General features: G+C 40.4%; 2 protein-coding genes across 3 annotated transcripts; both read left to right on the top strand.

Annotated features, from left to right (window-relative positions):
- The first annotated feature begins 99 nt into the window (after positions 1–99).
- On the top strand, positions 100–5,129 carry LOC145433049 (transmembrane and ubiquitin-like domain-containing protein 1). The gene is made up of 6 exons (XM_080309952.1): positions 100–942; positions 1,961–2,037; positions 2,114–2,348; positions 2,409–2,517; positions 3,868–4,015; positions 4,075–5,129. The coding sequence occupies exons 1-6, from the start codon at positions 722–724 to the stop codon at positions 4,200–4,202; spliced, it is 918 nt and encodes a 305-aa protein (XP_080166078.1). The 5' UTR covers positions 100–721; the 3' UTR covers positions 4,203–5,129.
- On the top strand, positions 5,124–16,712 carry LOC145433048 (protein pelota-like). Of its 2 annotated transcripts, none has more exons than XM_080309950.1 (10): positions 5,124–5,263; positions 5,981–6,077; positions 7,805–7,951; positions 9,507–9,597; positions 9,825–9,988; positions 11,091–11,151; positions 14,519–14,680; positions 14,744–14,864; positions 15,685–15,863; positions 16,493–16,712. In XM_080309950.1, the coding sequence occupies exons 1-10, from the start codon at positions 5,223–5,225 to the stop codon at positions 16,582–16,584; spliced, it is 1,155 nt and encodes a 384-aa protein (XP_080166076.1). In that variant the 5' UTR covers positions 5,124–5,222; the 3' UTR covers positions 16,585–16,712. The 2 variants fall into 2 exon arrangements, with proteins under 2 accessions (XP_080166076.1, XP_080166077.1); XM_080309951.1 differs by having other exon boundaries at positions 9,507–9,601; positions 9,829–9,988.
- Positions 16,713–17,644: the final 932 nt, after the last annotated feature.

Raw genomic sequence — 17,644 nt, 5'->3', positions numbered from 1 at the left:
TCGCGTTGCAATATAGATAACTAACCTACCACCTACGGCGGTTAGTTATAGTTATCTATAGTTGCAAAGCCATAGATTACTAACCTCCTTGTAGCTGTAGCCAGTGTGCACCGACGTACCAGAAATCAAGGGTCTATGTTCTTCGGGGCTTACCATATAATTGAAATCATGGTACACCACTGAAGCCAATCGAATTGCCGTTGGCGAACTAGAGAAAACGTAGTATCCCGTATGTTTTGCTAATGTTTGTAGATTTCAGGTCATCTCTCGCGTGATTTCTCAAAATCCGAATCAGTAGACTTTAGAAGCGAAAACAGGATTCCGGATGGGATGAGATGGTATGTGATTCTGTATAGCCTAAGTACAAAAATGTAATATGATCAGTGTGGCACTATCATTTCCATCCGCTCACGCTCACAATTGATGACCCACTTCCACTTGCTTGGTATTCGTGAATGAAATGTGATGTTAGTCCAATCTATTTGTTAAGTCGACTGGCGCCTGACTCTTAACTCGAGATAATCCCTCTCAGGGGTTCTCAACCACTGGACTAGGCAGTGGTTCTATAAAACTGCAGGCCAACCAAGGTCTGATTGAAATTGAAAAGACTACTCCCAAGTCGTTTCGGCACCCACCTCTGTTTTCATTGTATCACAATCATGTGGTGTATTGATTTGATAAAAAAATTCAATAAAATGATAACTTATAGAGGGTAATTGTAATGCAATGTCCTTTTTTTTCTCAGTTTAACAGGTCGATCTCGATAAGTTCATGTAGACATATTATTTATATTCCGAAAATGACTGAATCTTATTTCATCGATGGTGTGGGAGATGAAGTTACACTGACATTTGGTATTTTGATCGCGATTGTCATAGTAGTTGCATCATGGCTGTCAACGCGTGTCAATGATGTGAATTATGCCACCAACGAAACTAATAGGTATGTATGATTGCACACTTTACAGTGCACATTTTTATACAATTGAATGATATATCCATGTTGAAACAAGCTCAAATATTTTCAGCTGAATCCAGTCATGGTAAACATCAGAAATGGATATATAATTGGAAAAAACATTGGATCTTGACAATCTTATCACCTAATATGTCTATTAGGGCTCTTCAAAAATGGCTTTTTTTCTCAAATCGTACTGGCTACTTGAAAAAATTGTTAGGTTACCTTATTTAAGCCTACACACAAAATTTGGTTCAATTCCAGCCAGTAACCACTTTGCTACAGGAGAAGAAAGTTTCTATTTATTATATAAAAATAAATAATAAAAATTTTGAAAATTTTCTGTTCACCCCATTGAAGTGTTAGGCTGTCTGTAGAAATGATCCTCGCCAAATTTGGTTCAATTCCAACCAGTGGAAGCTGAGTTATTGCAGTCGAAAAATTTTGATTTGAATAAATTAGTATTTACGGTGAGCACAACTATAATAAATAAACAAAGAATCGGTCACCGTAAATACTATTTTATTCAAATCAAAATTCTTGCACGGCAATAATTCCGCTTCCACTGGTTGGAATTGAACCAAATTTGGTGAGCATCGTTTCTATAGACAGCCTAACACTTTCATGCCAAACAGAAAATTTTCAAATTTTTTATTATTTATTTTTATATAATAACTAGAAACCTTCTCCTGTAGCAAAGCGGTTACTGGCTGGGATTGAACCAAATTTTGTGTGTAGGCTTAAATTAGGTAACCTAACAATTTTATCAAGTAGCCAGTACGATTTGAGAAAAAAAGTCATTTTTGAAGAGCCCTAATGTCTGTTGATATGATTGTTGAAATGTTGATATACCATCTTCTTCCCAATTCTCAACTAGTCTCAGACGATCACCCCTGACGAGTGTTAGCCAATAAATTGCGGTTTGTTTCAAACGAATATATTTCCAATTGTATAACGAAGTTCTTCGCCTCCAAGAGTGGTCTGATCGTCTTGTGTATATCAGGACGAGGCAACACGCAGACCCTTCGACCGTTCCTGATACTGCTGAAGTCCCTTCGTCAAATGTGGATTCTACAGAAGGTAACAAATTCTGCAATAACCCAGCTCTCATATTATTATCATTGTAGGATTATTTGTTGATTTTGCGCTTTTCCAGCAACACCGGAGGATCTTAATTCACGGAATGAAACTGAATCCACGTCTAGCGTTCGTGAAGAACAGTCCGGTGGGGACACTTTGAGGCAGAGACACACACAAGCAAGTTCTTCAGTCACACCGTCTCAAGTTGATGAACCTGACTCGGCCACTATAAAAATCCGTTTGAAATATATGGATGAATCATCTACCACTGTGGAAGCAAACCCTGACGAAACATTGGAATCGTTCAGAAAGTAAGACCACAATACATGTAGGAATATTCAACAAAATTGTAATATTGTCTTTTGTTGTAGCCGCTGTCTGCCAGTCGAAACTCAAAGTCGGTACAGATTGATATACCGGGGTCAAGTTCTGAGAGACGGCACTAGAACTTTGCGGCAACTTAATCTTGTAATAAATCAGGTGCGGTACATATTAAACGGGCACTGCGCTGTGAATATGATGTGGTGAAATTCAGAAAAGAATTTTGGCAGCCAGTCATTTTCTTTGTCGCATTTAGAGCACCATTATTCATGTTGGAGGGTAAATCTAGAAGCTATACGCACATCGGCTAAGATTTTTTGCGCAAGAAGGTGAAATGTGAAAAAAACGTGAAAAAAGAACCACTGCTTGTGACAGATAGCCAGACAGTGGAAAAGATACTAAAGAGTGACATCCCACGTTTTTGAAGTGCATTACGGCAGCTAGATTCACAAGTCAAATTGTTGTAAAGCAGTGTTTATTCTGGCATGATAACTTGTCCAAGAAGAGTCGCTAAAATGAATCATGTCGACTACTGACAATATTTAACTCGTGTAACTGTGTAGCATTGTTGTATGTTTGTTGTTTCAAAGTTGGTTAGGAAAGTGGAGTTGGGGTATCGATTCCTTATCAATAGGGTGGGTTTTTTAACCTGAAAAACAGAAGATTTTGACCTAAGAAATCAGAATTTTGGTATTTTTTTATCTTCAACTTGATTTTGACAAAATTTTGACCTCTTGTATGTAAATTGGGTGTTTTCACACATAATGTCAGAGAATTGTACTTATCTTCATTTCTGACTGGAACTGTCAGTCCTTGCGAAGTAGTTCGTCTAGAAAAAACTTTGACTTGAAAACTGACATATTTTTACATTAAAATATTCATTATAACGAAATCTGGACCTATGAAGAATTCCAGTAGTTACATCACGCATTATGGTAGAAATAATTAAATTTGTTGTAGCACAACGAAGGATACTTACTAAGTGGCTTGCCAAAAATGGAGAAAGAACTTTCAACAGCAGCAGTTGCTGGCTGGCAACGCTGAAGTTGTGTGTACACTGTTGGTGACACACCGCGTTTCTTCATTCTGACAATATTGTCTACATACATAACAATTTTTCATCATGCGCTTCTTGATATAAGAACCAATCCCCCCGCACCCGCACTCTTGCCTCAGGATATTGCGGGACGTTGTCATTGAGCATAACACCATGTCAGCCATTTGTTTCATTTTACCGTTTATGATTCACAATGTGCAGACAATGGGTCGTCTAAAACAGTAGGCCTATAAACTATAAAGTAGGCTACAAGATGTAAATTGTCAAATGATAAGTTTCGCGACAGTGCAAACATCTGCGTTACAAACAAAATGCAGGTTGCAAAAACGTTTTGATCATGTAAGCAATTTCACCTAACGCTACAATTTTGTCCAAAAAAAAAATCGCCTTGGTAATCACTACCGTAAATTCCAGGTGATGCTCTTCTCATGCATACCTTTTCCATTGAACAGGATGGTGATAGCGATGCAGTTCCTGTGGTTCACTGCTTTTTATCCCCCGTTGTGAATGTGCAAGAAAATGTGGCAGGAAGTGCCTCGCAACAGTTGCAAATGATGGCGGAAGAACTTCATATAGGGTCGCTGTTTCTCCCGGTATTAGGTCAGTGGCTTTGAATTCTATATTTTTCAAATTCACAATTCCATTTCTTCCTTTTCCAGGTTTAATTCTGGCCGGAATTTGGTACCTTTGCCTGTTTCATACCAGCTTATTTTCCATCCAGTCCGTTGTCAGCATTGTGGGATTTACATTTTTGTATATTATTATATTGATCAACACCTTCTCATGATATCTTATGGTCTCATGCACTTTTCGTGATGTTGTGTTTGATAATATGACGCATCAAGATTCATGGATATCGTGTTGACAGTAAAATGTGGCTTAAAATAATTCTGCACCTTGAAAAAATACCCTGTGTTATGATGCTACGTTCAAATATACATTTTTGGAGGTGTAAAAATTGATCAAAATGTTAATGTCCGTTTTGTAGCAGCATTCTTGTCTTTTTCGATAAATTCGAATTCAAGAGACGAGAGGCGGATGGTTTCTTTGTAGGGCTTGGCATAATAATCCGAACTCTATCAGTGAGAGATGATATTTTAAAGCATTGAAATTATGCTCTAAAACACACCAAAATATGTTCACGAGAATTATAGCTTCGATCTTATTTTGAATAATGTAACCCCGAGTGGTAGTGTCGCAACATAGGGAATATGTAGTAAAGAACTACGCATGTTAGCAAAACAGACATATTCGTGATGTCGTAATCAACCCATACCGTTGTCACAGAGTGCAATGAAATTGTTCGGTAATAATCTATAATGTCACGAAGAAAATTTTCTTCATTTTCCTTTATCGTTTTTGGTCACAGAGCAGGTACAATTGAAACTATCTACATCATTCATACTATTGTAACGCCTTGATTAGTGTTGACTCTACTTGACTCAAAGTCTAATATTTGAATTTGCTCAGCCCTAAATGTTTGATGAATTATGCTAAATTGATGTAATATCCATACAATTTCGATTTTCTATTATCTAACAATTGCCTACAGTTCCCTATTCTTTTGGTTTGTACGGCCGCCGTAGATATTTGGTATCGCAGCCGAGATGACCTATTTTGATATGCGGTTTGTTTGCTTAGTTCACGAGTTTATGTGTAGTAAGCTGGTTGAAAATGCTCCTCGAATTATGCAGTTTTCCTGTGTTTTCCTCAGCTATTACTAGTCAATTATTTATTTATATAATATGCTACATTATCCAATCGCAATTGTTGGGATCAATCGTCACATACGAAAGTTTACGTTGACATGAAGCTCATTCATAGGAACATCACCAAAGACTCTTCCGGGTGAGAATTTATGTGATTTGATGTGCAGTGACGATGGCGTCCCAGTTGTGACTTCCAGGATTTTTAATCTTGTACGATACATAGCCGATACACTGGTATTTATCAACCTTTTTGTCTTGGCGCACTTTTTTTTAATGAATATATAGCGTCCAGCCTAGTCATTTCTATTTAGCAGCTCAACTTATTAAGTTATTCTGTATGAGGGGTTACGTTTGTCACAGGAGAAAACGGATTTTTGCAAACGTTTAAGAACCCTAACTTTATTGTTTTTCATCATCTTGGCAATTAAAATGAGTTTGCGCAGCAGGATATTTTATCTCGAACGGCCATTCCGTCGATGCAAGTTTTGAAGCGTAACAACATTGTGATTTCCCTAATTTAAAGAAATACAAATTGGGTTATCAACCATTTTGCAAATCTGGAGGTTGAAAACCACTGCTGTATGCCCTTCTGTTGAATGTGGCTGTTGCAGATATGTTTTGTCATGGGGAAAAGGGAAACAATGGGAACTGAATATATTTCCAAAATTGGGTTAGAATGTGAATCCTCGGAATCCGGTTTTTTCAACAACCCCACTGCATAGCTGTATTTCTAATTCTGATCAAACTTGGAAAAGCTGCACATTTTTCTAATTGTCCGTCTCTGGCCCGACTTGTTTTGTAATCGATTCTTTGATTTTGCGTTTTGCTGATATTAATCCGCGAAATTTCTGTACAGTCAGGTCACTCTGATCGCTGAAGATGGGGAGGACATGTGGCACGCGTACAATATTATACAGGCGGGGGACAGTTTGAGGTCGTCAACTGTGCGTAAGGTAAGCATGATAGCCCAGTTTTTTAATATAGTTACCATCTCATACCATGTAATATATGCTTGCCAATAAATGCTTAAATGCCCGCCGTATATTTCTATTGTCTGCCCAACGAGATCATCAGTGCTGTCTATTAGCGAGTCCGTGATAACGAGTAAATGTCAACTCAACTATTTACCAGGGATGGTGTAAACATGAGGCTCACGATCGCGTTCTGTGTGTGAACCTCAGAAGTTTAGAGGTTCACAGAAATTTATAGGTTCACGTTCACAAACGAACCTTGGTAGGTTCTGCACTGTGAACCTTTTTCATGGATCACCATTTTTCACGTCACTATAACATCTTTGGTTGAAATACTTTGCACCACTCTATGCATGGCGCTTATGTAACATAATATATTTATATTACATATCGTCGCTGTGGAACCAAAGTAGCTTTTGTCTATTTTTCAAATTTTGTGATTCACTCTTCATACTGATAGAAAATGAAGTTTTTGTCTAATTTTCATTTTTTGGCCCATATTCTTGGCCGTGTTTGTGTGCTTTCAGTTTTCACGTTGTTTCAAAGTTAGTCATTGCCGAGATATTTCCGAAAGAAATACTTTTCGTCAAGTTCCTGAAATTATGCACGGCTGATTTTTGCAAATATATTCTCCAAGTATTCTACGTGATTTCCTAAAGGCAATATTACTTTTTTTTAGGATATATATATGGTTACTCTGCATCAGGGTCGGCCAACCCGTGGCCCGCGAAGTAATTTTAGAAATTGGCAATGTTACCAAAAATGGATTGCCCAGATTGTGAACTTGCACGGCCAATCAAAAATTTGATTAGTCTGGCCGCAACATTTGGGATGTGACGACTAGAATATCAGTTCCGACGCATTGGCAGATCCATGGGCCAGTCAAATTTTGGTAGATCTTCGTACATTACAATAAAGCAGAATATTCTGTGATAGATTTAGCTAAAGTAAATTTTTTTCACGCTTCACACAATATGTTGTCGCTCGATTTCTTGCTTTTGATATTGTTGCCCCTTCCTGAAAATTAAAGAACGCCTAATGTACCATATTAGGTCTAATTACGATCGCGATTACAAGAGAAAGTGTCGTCCAACATGTGACCTTGCGTTTGCGCACGCAGAAAGACCGTCGACGAAGAAACATAGGCATAAAATGATTGACGCATGTTGGCCAAAGCTTTCGATATCGATATGTCCAGGCGCCAAATAGTCCAGTTCTTGCAAACTGAGCCCAGCAATATACAGCAAACCCGTAATATACTCAAGTAACAATAATATCGACGTATAAACTTTGAAAAAATTTCGCGCCTGGTGCGGCTAGTGGCCCGCGCGATCGTTCCTCAACAAAATGTGGCCCTTTTACCAAAAAGGTTGACCACCCCTGCTCTGCATATATGTGTGTGGTTTTAATATACATATCTATAAAGTGAGCTGGAGTTTGCACAACCAGAAAGATTTCAGCTTTTCCAAATTACATTAGAATTAGAATTATAGCTGCAATGCGTGTACCCAAATTTAGATTAGAATTAGAATTACTGAAATTGAATCAAACTTCCGACTTGGAAAGAAACGCAACAAAAATCAAAGTTCATTCCATATCGAATCAGATTCCATTCTCTCAGACATGACACGAGAATGCCAAGTGTAAACCAACCTGTCTGTGTCTGTCTGTCTGTCTGTCTGTCTATAACAACATTTTCGTTGTCGCAGGTTCAATCGGAGTCCAACACGGGCAGCAGCACCAGCAGTCGCGTAAGGACGACCTTGACCATCACTGTGAAAACGTTGGATTTTGATTCCAAGGGATGCGTGCTCCGGGTCAAGGGCAGGAATATTGTCGAAAACCAGTTCGTCAAGGTGAGATTCCGGCCCAGGTTGTCAAAGTACTCAAGTAGAAGTATTGATGTAAATTAATTGTCAAATACAAGAGGGAGTCCTGATTTCCGAGTAATTAAAAAGCAGGGTTGTAATGACTCGACTCACGATTTTTTTGTGACTTGACTTGACTTGACTCGAGTCAAATTTTCAAATGCGTAAAATGACTCTACTACAGTCAATTTGTGCATTGACTCGACTTGTGTTCAAGTCATCGTGCATGACTCGAATTAAGTCATATGACTCGAGACTGAGACGGCCAAGACAGACATTTCATTGTAGCTTCTAAGAATAGTGAAGTCACCACATAATTGATATTTCGTCTTTCAGTCCTGATACTAGGAAAATAGGACCAGAAACTGTTAAGACTGTGTCACCGGATTGAACTCAAAACTGAACAGTGAACACTGTGACTTGGAATCGACCCGCTGCTCGCTGACTAAGACTCGGTGGTGAATTGAAAATGACTCGACTTGACTCGAGTCAAAACTATAAAAGTGAGGTTGACTTGTGACTCGGAACCTCCCTGTTAACAAGTCAGTATTCTGGGCCTAATATTGCCTGAAAAACAGAAGATTGTGTTGAAGTAGAGGTATTCTATCATCATACCCACTCCACTCCAGTATGGGTACTCTGGAAGAGTCGAATTGCTTTATTTGTGATCAAAACTACTTTCGACAAAATCCTAAGTGTAAAAATAAGTAGTTTTGCTTAAAAAACGTAAGTAAAAGTGAAAATAGCCTCGAATCATAAATACTACATCAACATAAACCTACTTTACCATTCCATCGCGTTGTCTGAAGATGCTCCAGATATGCACCTTATAATCCGCTAATCAAATTTGCACCAACAAAAAGAGTGTGTTCCAATATAGTACAAATTAATGCATTGAGCTTGAGGGACTGCTGGAATTTCATGCCGGTGACGTCATATTTAGTGATATGATCATTGATTTACGATGCTTTTTCCAACTCAATTGTATATTGAAGTTCTGTACCTCCGAGAAGCTCTTCGAATTCTTCACTCGTTGATGATGAGTTCGTTTCAATATGAATACACCAATCAAGTTTTCTTATCCTTGTTATTAGGCAAGGCGGGTATTTGATTAATTGCCGTGCCGCAATCTTGTGGTTCATGATAAAACTGAGCGGAACTAAGCCGTCTGAAACCGCTACCCCGCTTGCATTTGCCGCGAGCTATTGCAGCTCTTTCTGCAAGATTTTGCAAAATTTTTGTTGCGGCAATGAATGCTGCAATTCACAATGTGCTCCTAGCGAGCAGCGAGACCAACCCGGCGAATTGTATGCAAATCAATACCGAAGAGTGATGTGGTGGCTATGGCTAATCCTTTTTCCTTGTTGCAATGTGACTACTCTCGTTTAGTCAACACCTCCATTCCTGCAAGGCTAAGCGGACTTACTGATGTCTTGCAGAGTTGAACCGAGTTTATTTTAGCAATTTCGAGATATATATTGGCCTGGGGACGGGCAGGTTTAGGTCATGGCTCGTCGGTACATCTATTTAATTTGTACAACAGATGGGGGCGTATCACACTCTGGACTTGGAGCCGAACAGGAAATTCACGTTGGCCAAGAAATGCTGGGACAGCGTCGTGCTGGATCGAATCGGTACCTCAACAGTGCAATCCTGACTATGACAACGAGAAAACTTCGAGCTTTTAAAAATTAAGGCATTAGAATTAGAAATGATGAATCCGCTAAAACTCAGAAATTGAAATAGGTACCTAATTAGAACGACATACAACACAAATCGAGTTATCTAATTGTCCAAGTATGCTAATCACTGCGATTTTCCCGCCGATTTTGACCGCTAAAACGCTCTCTCGCTACCGCAGACACCGCGTGCGACCCGTCGCAAAACTCCGACGTGGCCGCGGTCGTCATGCAAGAGGGCATCGCGCACGTTTGCCTCGTACTGGCCAGCATGACTCTGGTGCGGGCCAAGATAGAGATGCACATACCGCGCAAAAGGAAAGGCAGTTCGCAGCAGCACGACAAGGTATGGCCGGTCGCAATTGAAGAATGTGTTTTATTGAAATGAAACTGAATATTTTCGGCTGACACTCGTGAGGGGTAATAATTCTTATTAGTTGCTGACGATTACCACTGACCAGTGCCAGCCGAAGTATTCGGGTTTATTCCCGTTTGAATATACTATTCAACTGTATATTGAAGTTCTTTACCTCCCAAGAGTCTCCAAAATATAGCCAGTCAACGATTTTCGAGTATTTCCAGGCTTGTTTTAAGTAGTGAGACCGCAGTGGTTCCCAACCTTGTTGGATGTCGGGGCCGCATTTCAAACTGCAGAGTAGGCTTACTTGTAACGAAATTTAAAGGTAGCCAGCCTACCTCTGGATCTCTCCATGCACAGCTAATTCAAAAGAATGCACATCGCATATAGACTTCTATAGATTCTTTATCGTTTATTTTAGCATTGATAGACGCAGATTGGCGAGTGCTATACATTGAAATAAACTGAACATGCATTTCATTACTGCAACATAGAACATAATATCGTTATGTGACAGCTCTTCAGTCTTCACACATTCCAGCACTTATTGCACAAAAGACACAACTAATATCCCACATTTTAGCTTTCATATACAGAAATTGACTATAACTATTCATAGCAACAACCAAAAACTGGCGCCTATTATAATTTTGTGGCATGTTTAGAGGTCAATCGGAACCGTAAGAAGGCTACCTTGGAGCCGCGATTGGGAATCACTTGAGTGAGAGTTTCTATGCTAGCGTGAGTAGAAAATGAAGGGCCCTAAAGATGCGTCGCGAACTTTCAGCAGTCGATCGGAGGTGGCCATTTTCCACATAAAAGGGTGAATCAGCTTCATTACAAGGTAGTTGCAAAAAGTGGGTTCGCCCGATGGGTCGCATACAAGTTGCAGGTGATTGGGCGTGGCCGTTTTCCAAATTGCAAGTGGCATACTAACGGAAAATTACCAACGACTTGAAGTGGGGGTAGCCTAAAACACAGCCGCCTGAGAAAGCAGTGCACATGTCAGCAAAACCTACTCGCGTACAATTGTGTTTCTTTGCTGACCACAACCGAGCGTTATCGACCCGCGATTGATTTTGTGTTGCAGGGCGTGGAGCGATTTTTCGAGTCCGTCATGCAGGCTATACTGCGACACGTCAACTTTGACGGTAAGCCTTTCGCGGGGTGTTCCGTTTCTTTGTCACCTGTCGCGCATATAATATCTCGACGGAAAATATATTCATCCCGCCTAATTTATTTGACCGCACTTACCGGCTTTTGCTCCAGATCAAAGCTCTTGTAACGAATTTGGCGGTGTGAATATATTGTTGGCTGCGATATTGAAGTATGGCTTTTACGAATGCTACCGGGATTTGAGAGGTGCGTCAAAAGAACAAAACGATTACAAGCTGGTTTTCATGCAAATAAAAGTAATGATGCATATTTACCGTAAATCAGTACGAGTTGGGGTGTATGTAGGGTTGGATTATCCGGATAGCGGTTAAACGGTTAACCGCAGGTATTTTCACTATCTGATATCCGGATATTTTTCTGCCGGTTAACCGGATAATAAAGAATCGTTGCTAATGCATTTTACACGTTTTAGTAAGCTTCAATAAGTCGTAATCAGTGTTGGCGCGGCCTATTAACGAGAAGCGTGTTGCCAATTAGCGAGATGCGTCTGTACACATTGCACAATGTAATGTGACGCGATCTCCTGCTGAGAAGATCGTTAAATTAGGTCATTGATTGCCGCGCGCTCGGCTATGGTCTCTGGCCTGATTTATCGCGTCTACAACAAGTCGATAGTTCCACTGGATTGAAGAATCGCATCTGCAATAGGCCATGTGCAGTGTACACACTATTCCATCGCTGGCCAGCACAATCGCATCTTCATTGGCTTGGTGCTCACGATATTATCGTTGACCTACACAATCGCATCTGCAATAGGCCTACGAACGATATAATCGCCTGCCTAACCATCTCGGACCCAGCATGCATTGGCTCCTATCTCTAGATGGCTTGTTGACGATATGCCGTTAAGTGTATTCTAATTAGTAATCCTGAGAGTGACACCGCGAAACTGAATGACATCTAATGTTCGCAAAAATGTGCGTGCGTGCAAGCATAATTAATTTCCCCTGATGAATAATTCGAAAAAAAATCGAAACCCCCTGATTTTATTTCAATCCCCCTACATTTTCGGCTGGCTGCGTGCCTGATCACGTGAATTAGAGCGAGGTATCATGTCGGTATCAATTCCAGTATCAGCTAGTCGTCCTTCTAGTACTCCAAACCTAAACATAAGGATGGTCAAAAGGATGTAAAGCCGTTGAAGTTTCCGGCGTACGACCTGCCAACCTTTTAACTCTCTACGAAGCGCTGCTTCCTATTCAGCCCACTTCTGTGGAAGCTGAAAAAGCATTCAATGAACGTAGACTATTTGTTACAAAATTCCGGTCCCGGCTAAAGGATCCCACAATTGATGCATCTGTGCTTTATAAAGAGGGCATTGCAGAAGCGGTGAACATTAAATTTGCGTGGTTTTTCTCGTATTCGCTCATACTGCGCGCGTAGGAAGGTACTCTACAATAACACTGTGTAATGATTTTGCGATCCGTTTTACATGCAGACCTAATGAAATCGATTGTCTCACTTAGCAGTTATTATCCGGTTAACCGGTTAGATAAATTCCAAAATATCCGGATATATCCGTTATCCGGATAGTGAAAATTATTGATATCCGAACTAACCCTAGGTGTATGTCTTGAGCTCTTGACCAACAGCGTAGTACACGAAAACATCCCGGCTCAGAATTGTATCGCGTTGCAATGGAATAAGTATGGTCGTAACGATACCGAAGTACCGCGAATGTGATGTAGAAATAGCATTATATTCTTTTGTGCAACATGGAAGTTGCGTATTTGAAATTCCCCAGCATTCATACTGATGAGATGTCATCATGTGCGGTTTTACATAGGCCTATTTAAAATAGACCAAAGCACTCGCCCATTCGAAATTGGGACCAGCCTAGCAGCATCGAACTCTTACACTACACAGTTGGATAGAATATTCAATTCACATTGAAATAAACCCGAATATTTTCGGCTGACACTTGACAAGCGGACTCGTCAGCAACTAGTTGAGAATTGGAGAGAACATTGTATATCAACAATCGTATTCACTATAAAGCGCACAATGTACTGATTTCAAATTGGCATCAATCCTCTGATCCGCGTTGTGCAAAATATTAATTCCGCCTCATCTTCAATTATGGACCGCTACCAAACCTCAGGGGCATCGGCGCGCTAATTGAAATGTTCGTTTGGTAGAGCCTAATTGGCGTGTCACCGTAGTATCGACCGAACGCGTGGCTCAAGAAAATTCTCTTGTAGTAATCTCGTGTAGAATACGTCGGCGCTGCTGTGCTAATTAGCTTCGTGACGTTAAATAGGGTCGCGTCACCTATTGACCTGCGCGATATACAGCATCGCGTTCCGTAACATGCGTAGCAGAGTTGTTCAGAAGTAATTTTTCTATAAAAGTTTACGGGGTATTCTATAAAATTGTTAGGTTAGTTTTGGTTGAAAAAAAAACGCTGCACAGCAAGTTTGGCCCAATTCTAACCTGTAGAAACGAAGCTATTACAGTTATGTATTAAAAGATGAAATTTGTTTCAAATATAACTGCCTACACCGTGAAATGGTTGAGGTGTGTCAATAAACGACGCGTAACAAACGTTTCTCAATTCCAACCCGTAGAAGCGAAGATATTTGTGTACAAAATTTTGGATTTCGGGAAATTCATCATCAATTTTAAAGCCACCCACCGTAAAACCTTTCCACTCCAGTAAATTCTCTTCCGCCGGTTTGAATTGAGTCAAATTTACTATGCACTGTAAGTCATTTTTGAACAACTCTTCGAAAGGTGATCTCGATGTGTGGTGCCAAATATCAAATAAATAATTTCTATCGTAATGTTGGGTTCGTGCACCCTCTAGTGGCCGTGCAATTTCCCCGAACGAGCCAAAAAAAAGCGAATTTCGCAATATATTGATAAACATACATACACACTATAAAGCTAGTTTTGGGCTTAAAAGGGGCAAAAACGACTTGTGTCTAATCTCTCTTTTATAGAACTTTGTCTTGAATATGAAAAGAAAGAAGTTACAAGTAAATTACTGATTTTTTGAGTAGAATTAAGCACTGAAGCAGTGGGCTCGATGTCAAAGCATGTAATGATTGACCTTTATGACTGTGAAACATGCTCTATCAGTTGTACTTGCTTTTAAAAACTTTCTCAAAGAAATGAAATCCCCTTCAAGTATAAATAGGGCTCGGGCTCCGAACAGTGACTTTTAAAACTGCATGTCGGAACGGCGGTCGTCAGCAGTGCGACCTCGCTATATCGATAAATTTAGAACAACGACCCTCACTAGACCTCAACCAGTATACACATATTACCAACATGCTGTTGTAGGATTTGTACCTGTAGTCGCAAGACTCCTGAAATACGCGGCTCTCTCTCTTGTTGCAGTGGTGAAATGTGTTCTGATAGCCAGCCCTGGTTTCGTGAAGGACCAGTTCCACGAATACATGTTCGATTACGCGGCCAAAATCGACAACAGGCTGCTGCTAGATAACAAGCCGAAATTTCTCCTGGTGCACGCCTCCTCCGGTTTCAAGCACTCTTTGAAAGGTGAGTCGGAGTTTCGGGTTTCTTCCGGAGCCGGATTCCGAAACCGGCGATCTCTGGTTGCAGAAGTGCTGAGCGATCCGGCCGTGGTCGCCAGGCTGTCGGACACGAAGGCCGCGGAAGAAATCAGGGTTTTGGAACATTTCTATAAGATGCTGCAGCTGGAACCGGACAAAGCATACTACGGGTATTATTGCGTGGTCGGGTTTGATGGTAGCAGACTTGGCTGGCTAGATAATGCGTGAAATGTTTTTATGCTCTTCATGATTGTGATCTGATTTGCGGTTTTCCTGTAAATGCTATAGGAGAAGTGTACACTGTACAATGTACTAGCCTGAGGTCGATGTACAGACACTTTCTATTCTCATGGTTGTGAAAATGAGTGTCTTTCATTCAAATTCGAATTATGTTTCAATTTCCGATTTTTTTTTAAAATGCAGTCATCTTAATTACAATCTAATTTGGAGTGTTGAAAATTTTCTTGTTTTTTCGAACTCAGTAATTCTAGTTCTAATCTACTTTGAAAATGCCGATTTTTTTTTGATTCAGTAATTCTAATCTTCCTTGGAAACGCTGAAAGTTTTCTAGTCTTTGTAAATTCAGCAATTCGAATTCTAATGTAATTTGAAAATGCTGAAAATTTTCTAGTTTTTGTGAATTCAGTAATTCTATTTCTAATGTAATTTGAAAATGCTGAAAATTGTCTAGTTTTTGCGAATTGGTAATTCTTCGGTAATTTGGAAATGCACAAAATTTTCTTCTGGATATTGCAAATTCAGTAAGTCTAATTCTAATCTAATTTGTGAATGCTGAGAATTTTCTCGCTTTTGGGAATTCCAGTAAGTCCAATTCCGATGTAATTTGGAAGTGCCGCATGCTTTCTATCTTTTGCGAATTCAGTAATTCAAAATCCAATCTAATTTGGAGATGCTTGAAATTTTTAATTTATCCAGCTCTCCGCTGCTATGTCCCGTAGAAATGACGTGACACACCTTCGTTTGCGGCAGGGAAAAAGAAGTCTTCCAAGCTAGCGAGTCGCAGGCCATTGACACGCTGCTGATATGCGACGGTTTGCTGCGCACTCACGACGTGGCGAAACGCAAGAGGTTGATAGCGGTGGTGGACAGCGTGCGCGAGAACGGCGGGACGGTGCGGGTGTTTTCGTCGATGCATATCACGGGAGAGCGTAAGTTTTAGTCGATGTCGTACTTGTTGATTTTTCGGCAGAGATGAGCTACTTGCAGACTTGCACATTGTACCAGCTATGCTGTATTTTCTAAATTCGCAACTAGAACTAAGACTACTCACTTCAAAATACGCATCCTGAGTTAGAACTACTCACTTTTCAAAATACGCTACTTGAACTGGAACCACTCACTTTTCAGTATTAGAAATAACATTGGAAAGTCCAGGACCTAGTCCAGCCTCAAAATATTCGGAAATACGTATTCGTTCCAAAATCTGCGAATCGAACGTTTTGAAAATCCGAATCCATACCGCCATCTGGTTTGCGGTGTAAAGCAGTGGCGCCCGACCTCAAGTCACGGACACCATTGTAAAACAGTAGATTAACCCTACGAACCCATCGTTTTCAAGACGCGCCAAGCCGCCAACCTACAATCGACCGTTTCGTTTCTAAATACAGCAATATCCGAAATCGGTGTCTAAGAAAGTGCCGAAAATATTTTCGCCCCACTTTCGTCGATATACAATTATACATAGTTGTATTGAAATCTCTACTAGGCTGACGAGTGTAAGCCAGTCGTATCCTCTTTGAATTTATGGGTCCCTGCATTTTTATTATGTGTGTTTCAGAGCTCACCCAGTTGACAGGGATAGCCGCTATTTTGCGCTTTCCGGTGCCGGATTTGACGGACGATGAATCATCGGACGACGACAGTTCATGACGCCTAATAAAGAATAAATGATTGTCGCCTATGCACAAGCGTTCTATTTGTTTTCTGTTGTTGTTGTTGTTGTTGTTGTTTGGTAAAATCTATTCACGCTGTGTCGACTCGGGCTGAGCACAATCGAGCACCTGGATAATTAGACTTTGAATCGAGTAATAGGCTTGGACTATCTCTCAAGATGGCCAGTGGCCACACAAGAGCGGAAATTTCGAATAAAATCATGCCAGTAATGAATCACATTCAAGATTATTTAGTAATTCCACGGCCATAACTATATAATTGAACTGTGTGTGTAGCTTTTTATACGGCTACCTACACGTTTAGTATGCTACGATACGACCAGTTTACAGCCTGGAAAAATACCGTCGAAACTATAATTCTCTTCGATAAATTAACATTAATGACAACGGGCGTATAATTTCAGTGCTAAACAATCGTATAATCTAATCTAGAATCATTGTGCCCAGCCAGGCCTTTGGTATCGACGAGTGTTGGTTTTTTACACCAAGCCCAGATTCCGTAATATGGTTATGGTTATACTGAGCTGGCGACTTAAAGCATGGCCCGCTTCCGTTCTGTCTGTATTCGTTTGAGCGCTGGTCTGGGGATCGAGCACGCTGTTTCTTCTATTCAAGATGTCTGTCGGTGTACGCTAATCTTGGCGCCGTTCACGGTTGCTGGGTCCAGTCGACACTACGAGCACTAGGAGGATTTAATGATAGCTTATCGTGCGCTTGGCCGAAGGCTTGAAGTTGGAACCGTATGCTTTAATTTAGGGGGGACGAAAGTTGTTCCACAATAAAGTGTTGTCACGAATCCATTGTGGTGTATCAAAACAGATGTGTAATTTGGTGTGGTCACATACACTCCCCTTAAGAATATGCCGCATCCTGCCAACGGAAAGCAATTCAGAAAGTAGCGGCTTGTACAGTGGCCCTTAACCGGGGTTCATTGAGCCAGTTTCGTCCAACTGTTGCAGCGGAAGTCACACTTGCGTTGCAGCAAATATAAATTTTTTGGTTCCTCGTGAATGTCATGTAATGGCTTCGTTCTTTTA

Source organism: Botryllus schlosseri, chromosome 2 (assembly GCF_051294905.1).
Source record: "Botryllus schlosseri isolate E-star chromosome 2, Bs_hap1, whole genome shotgun sequence".
NCBI classification, from domain to species: domain Eukaryota; kingdom Metazoa; phylum Chordata; class Ascidiacea; order Stolidobranchia; family Styelidae; genus Botryllus; species Botryllus schlosseri.
The sequence above is the reverse complement of the archived record's forward strand: the minus strand, read 5'-3'. Positions and strand labels throughout refer to the sequence as shown.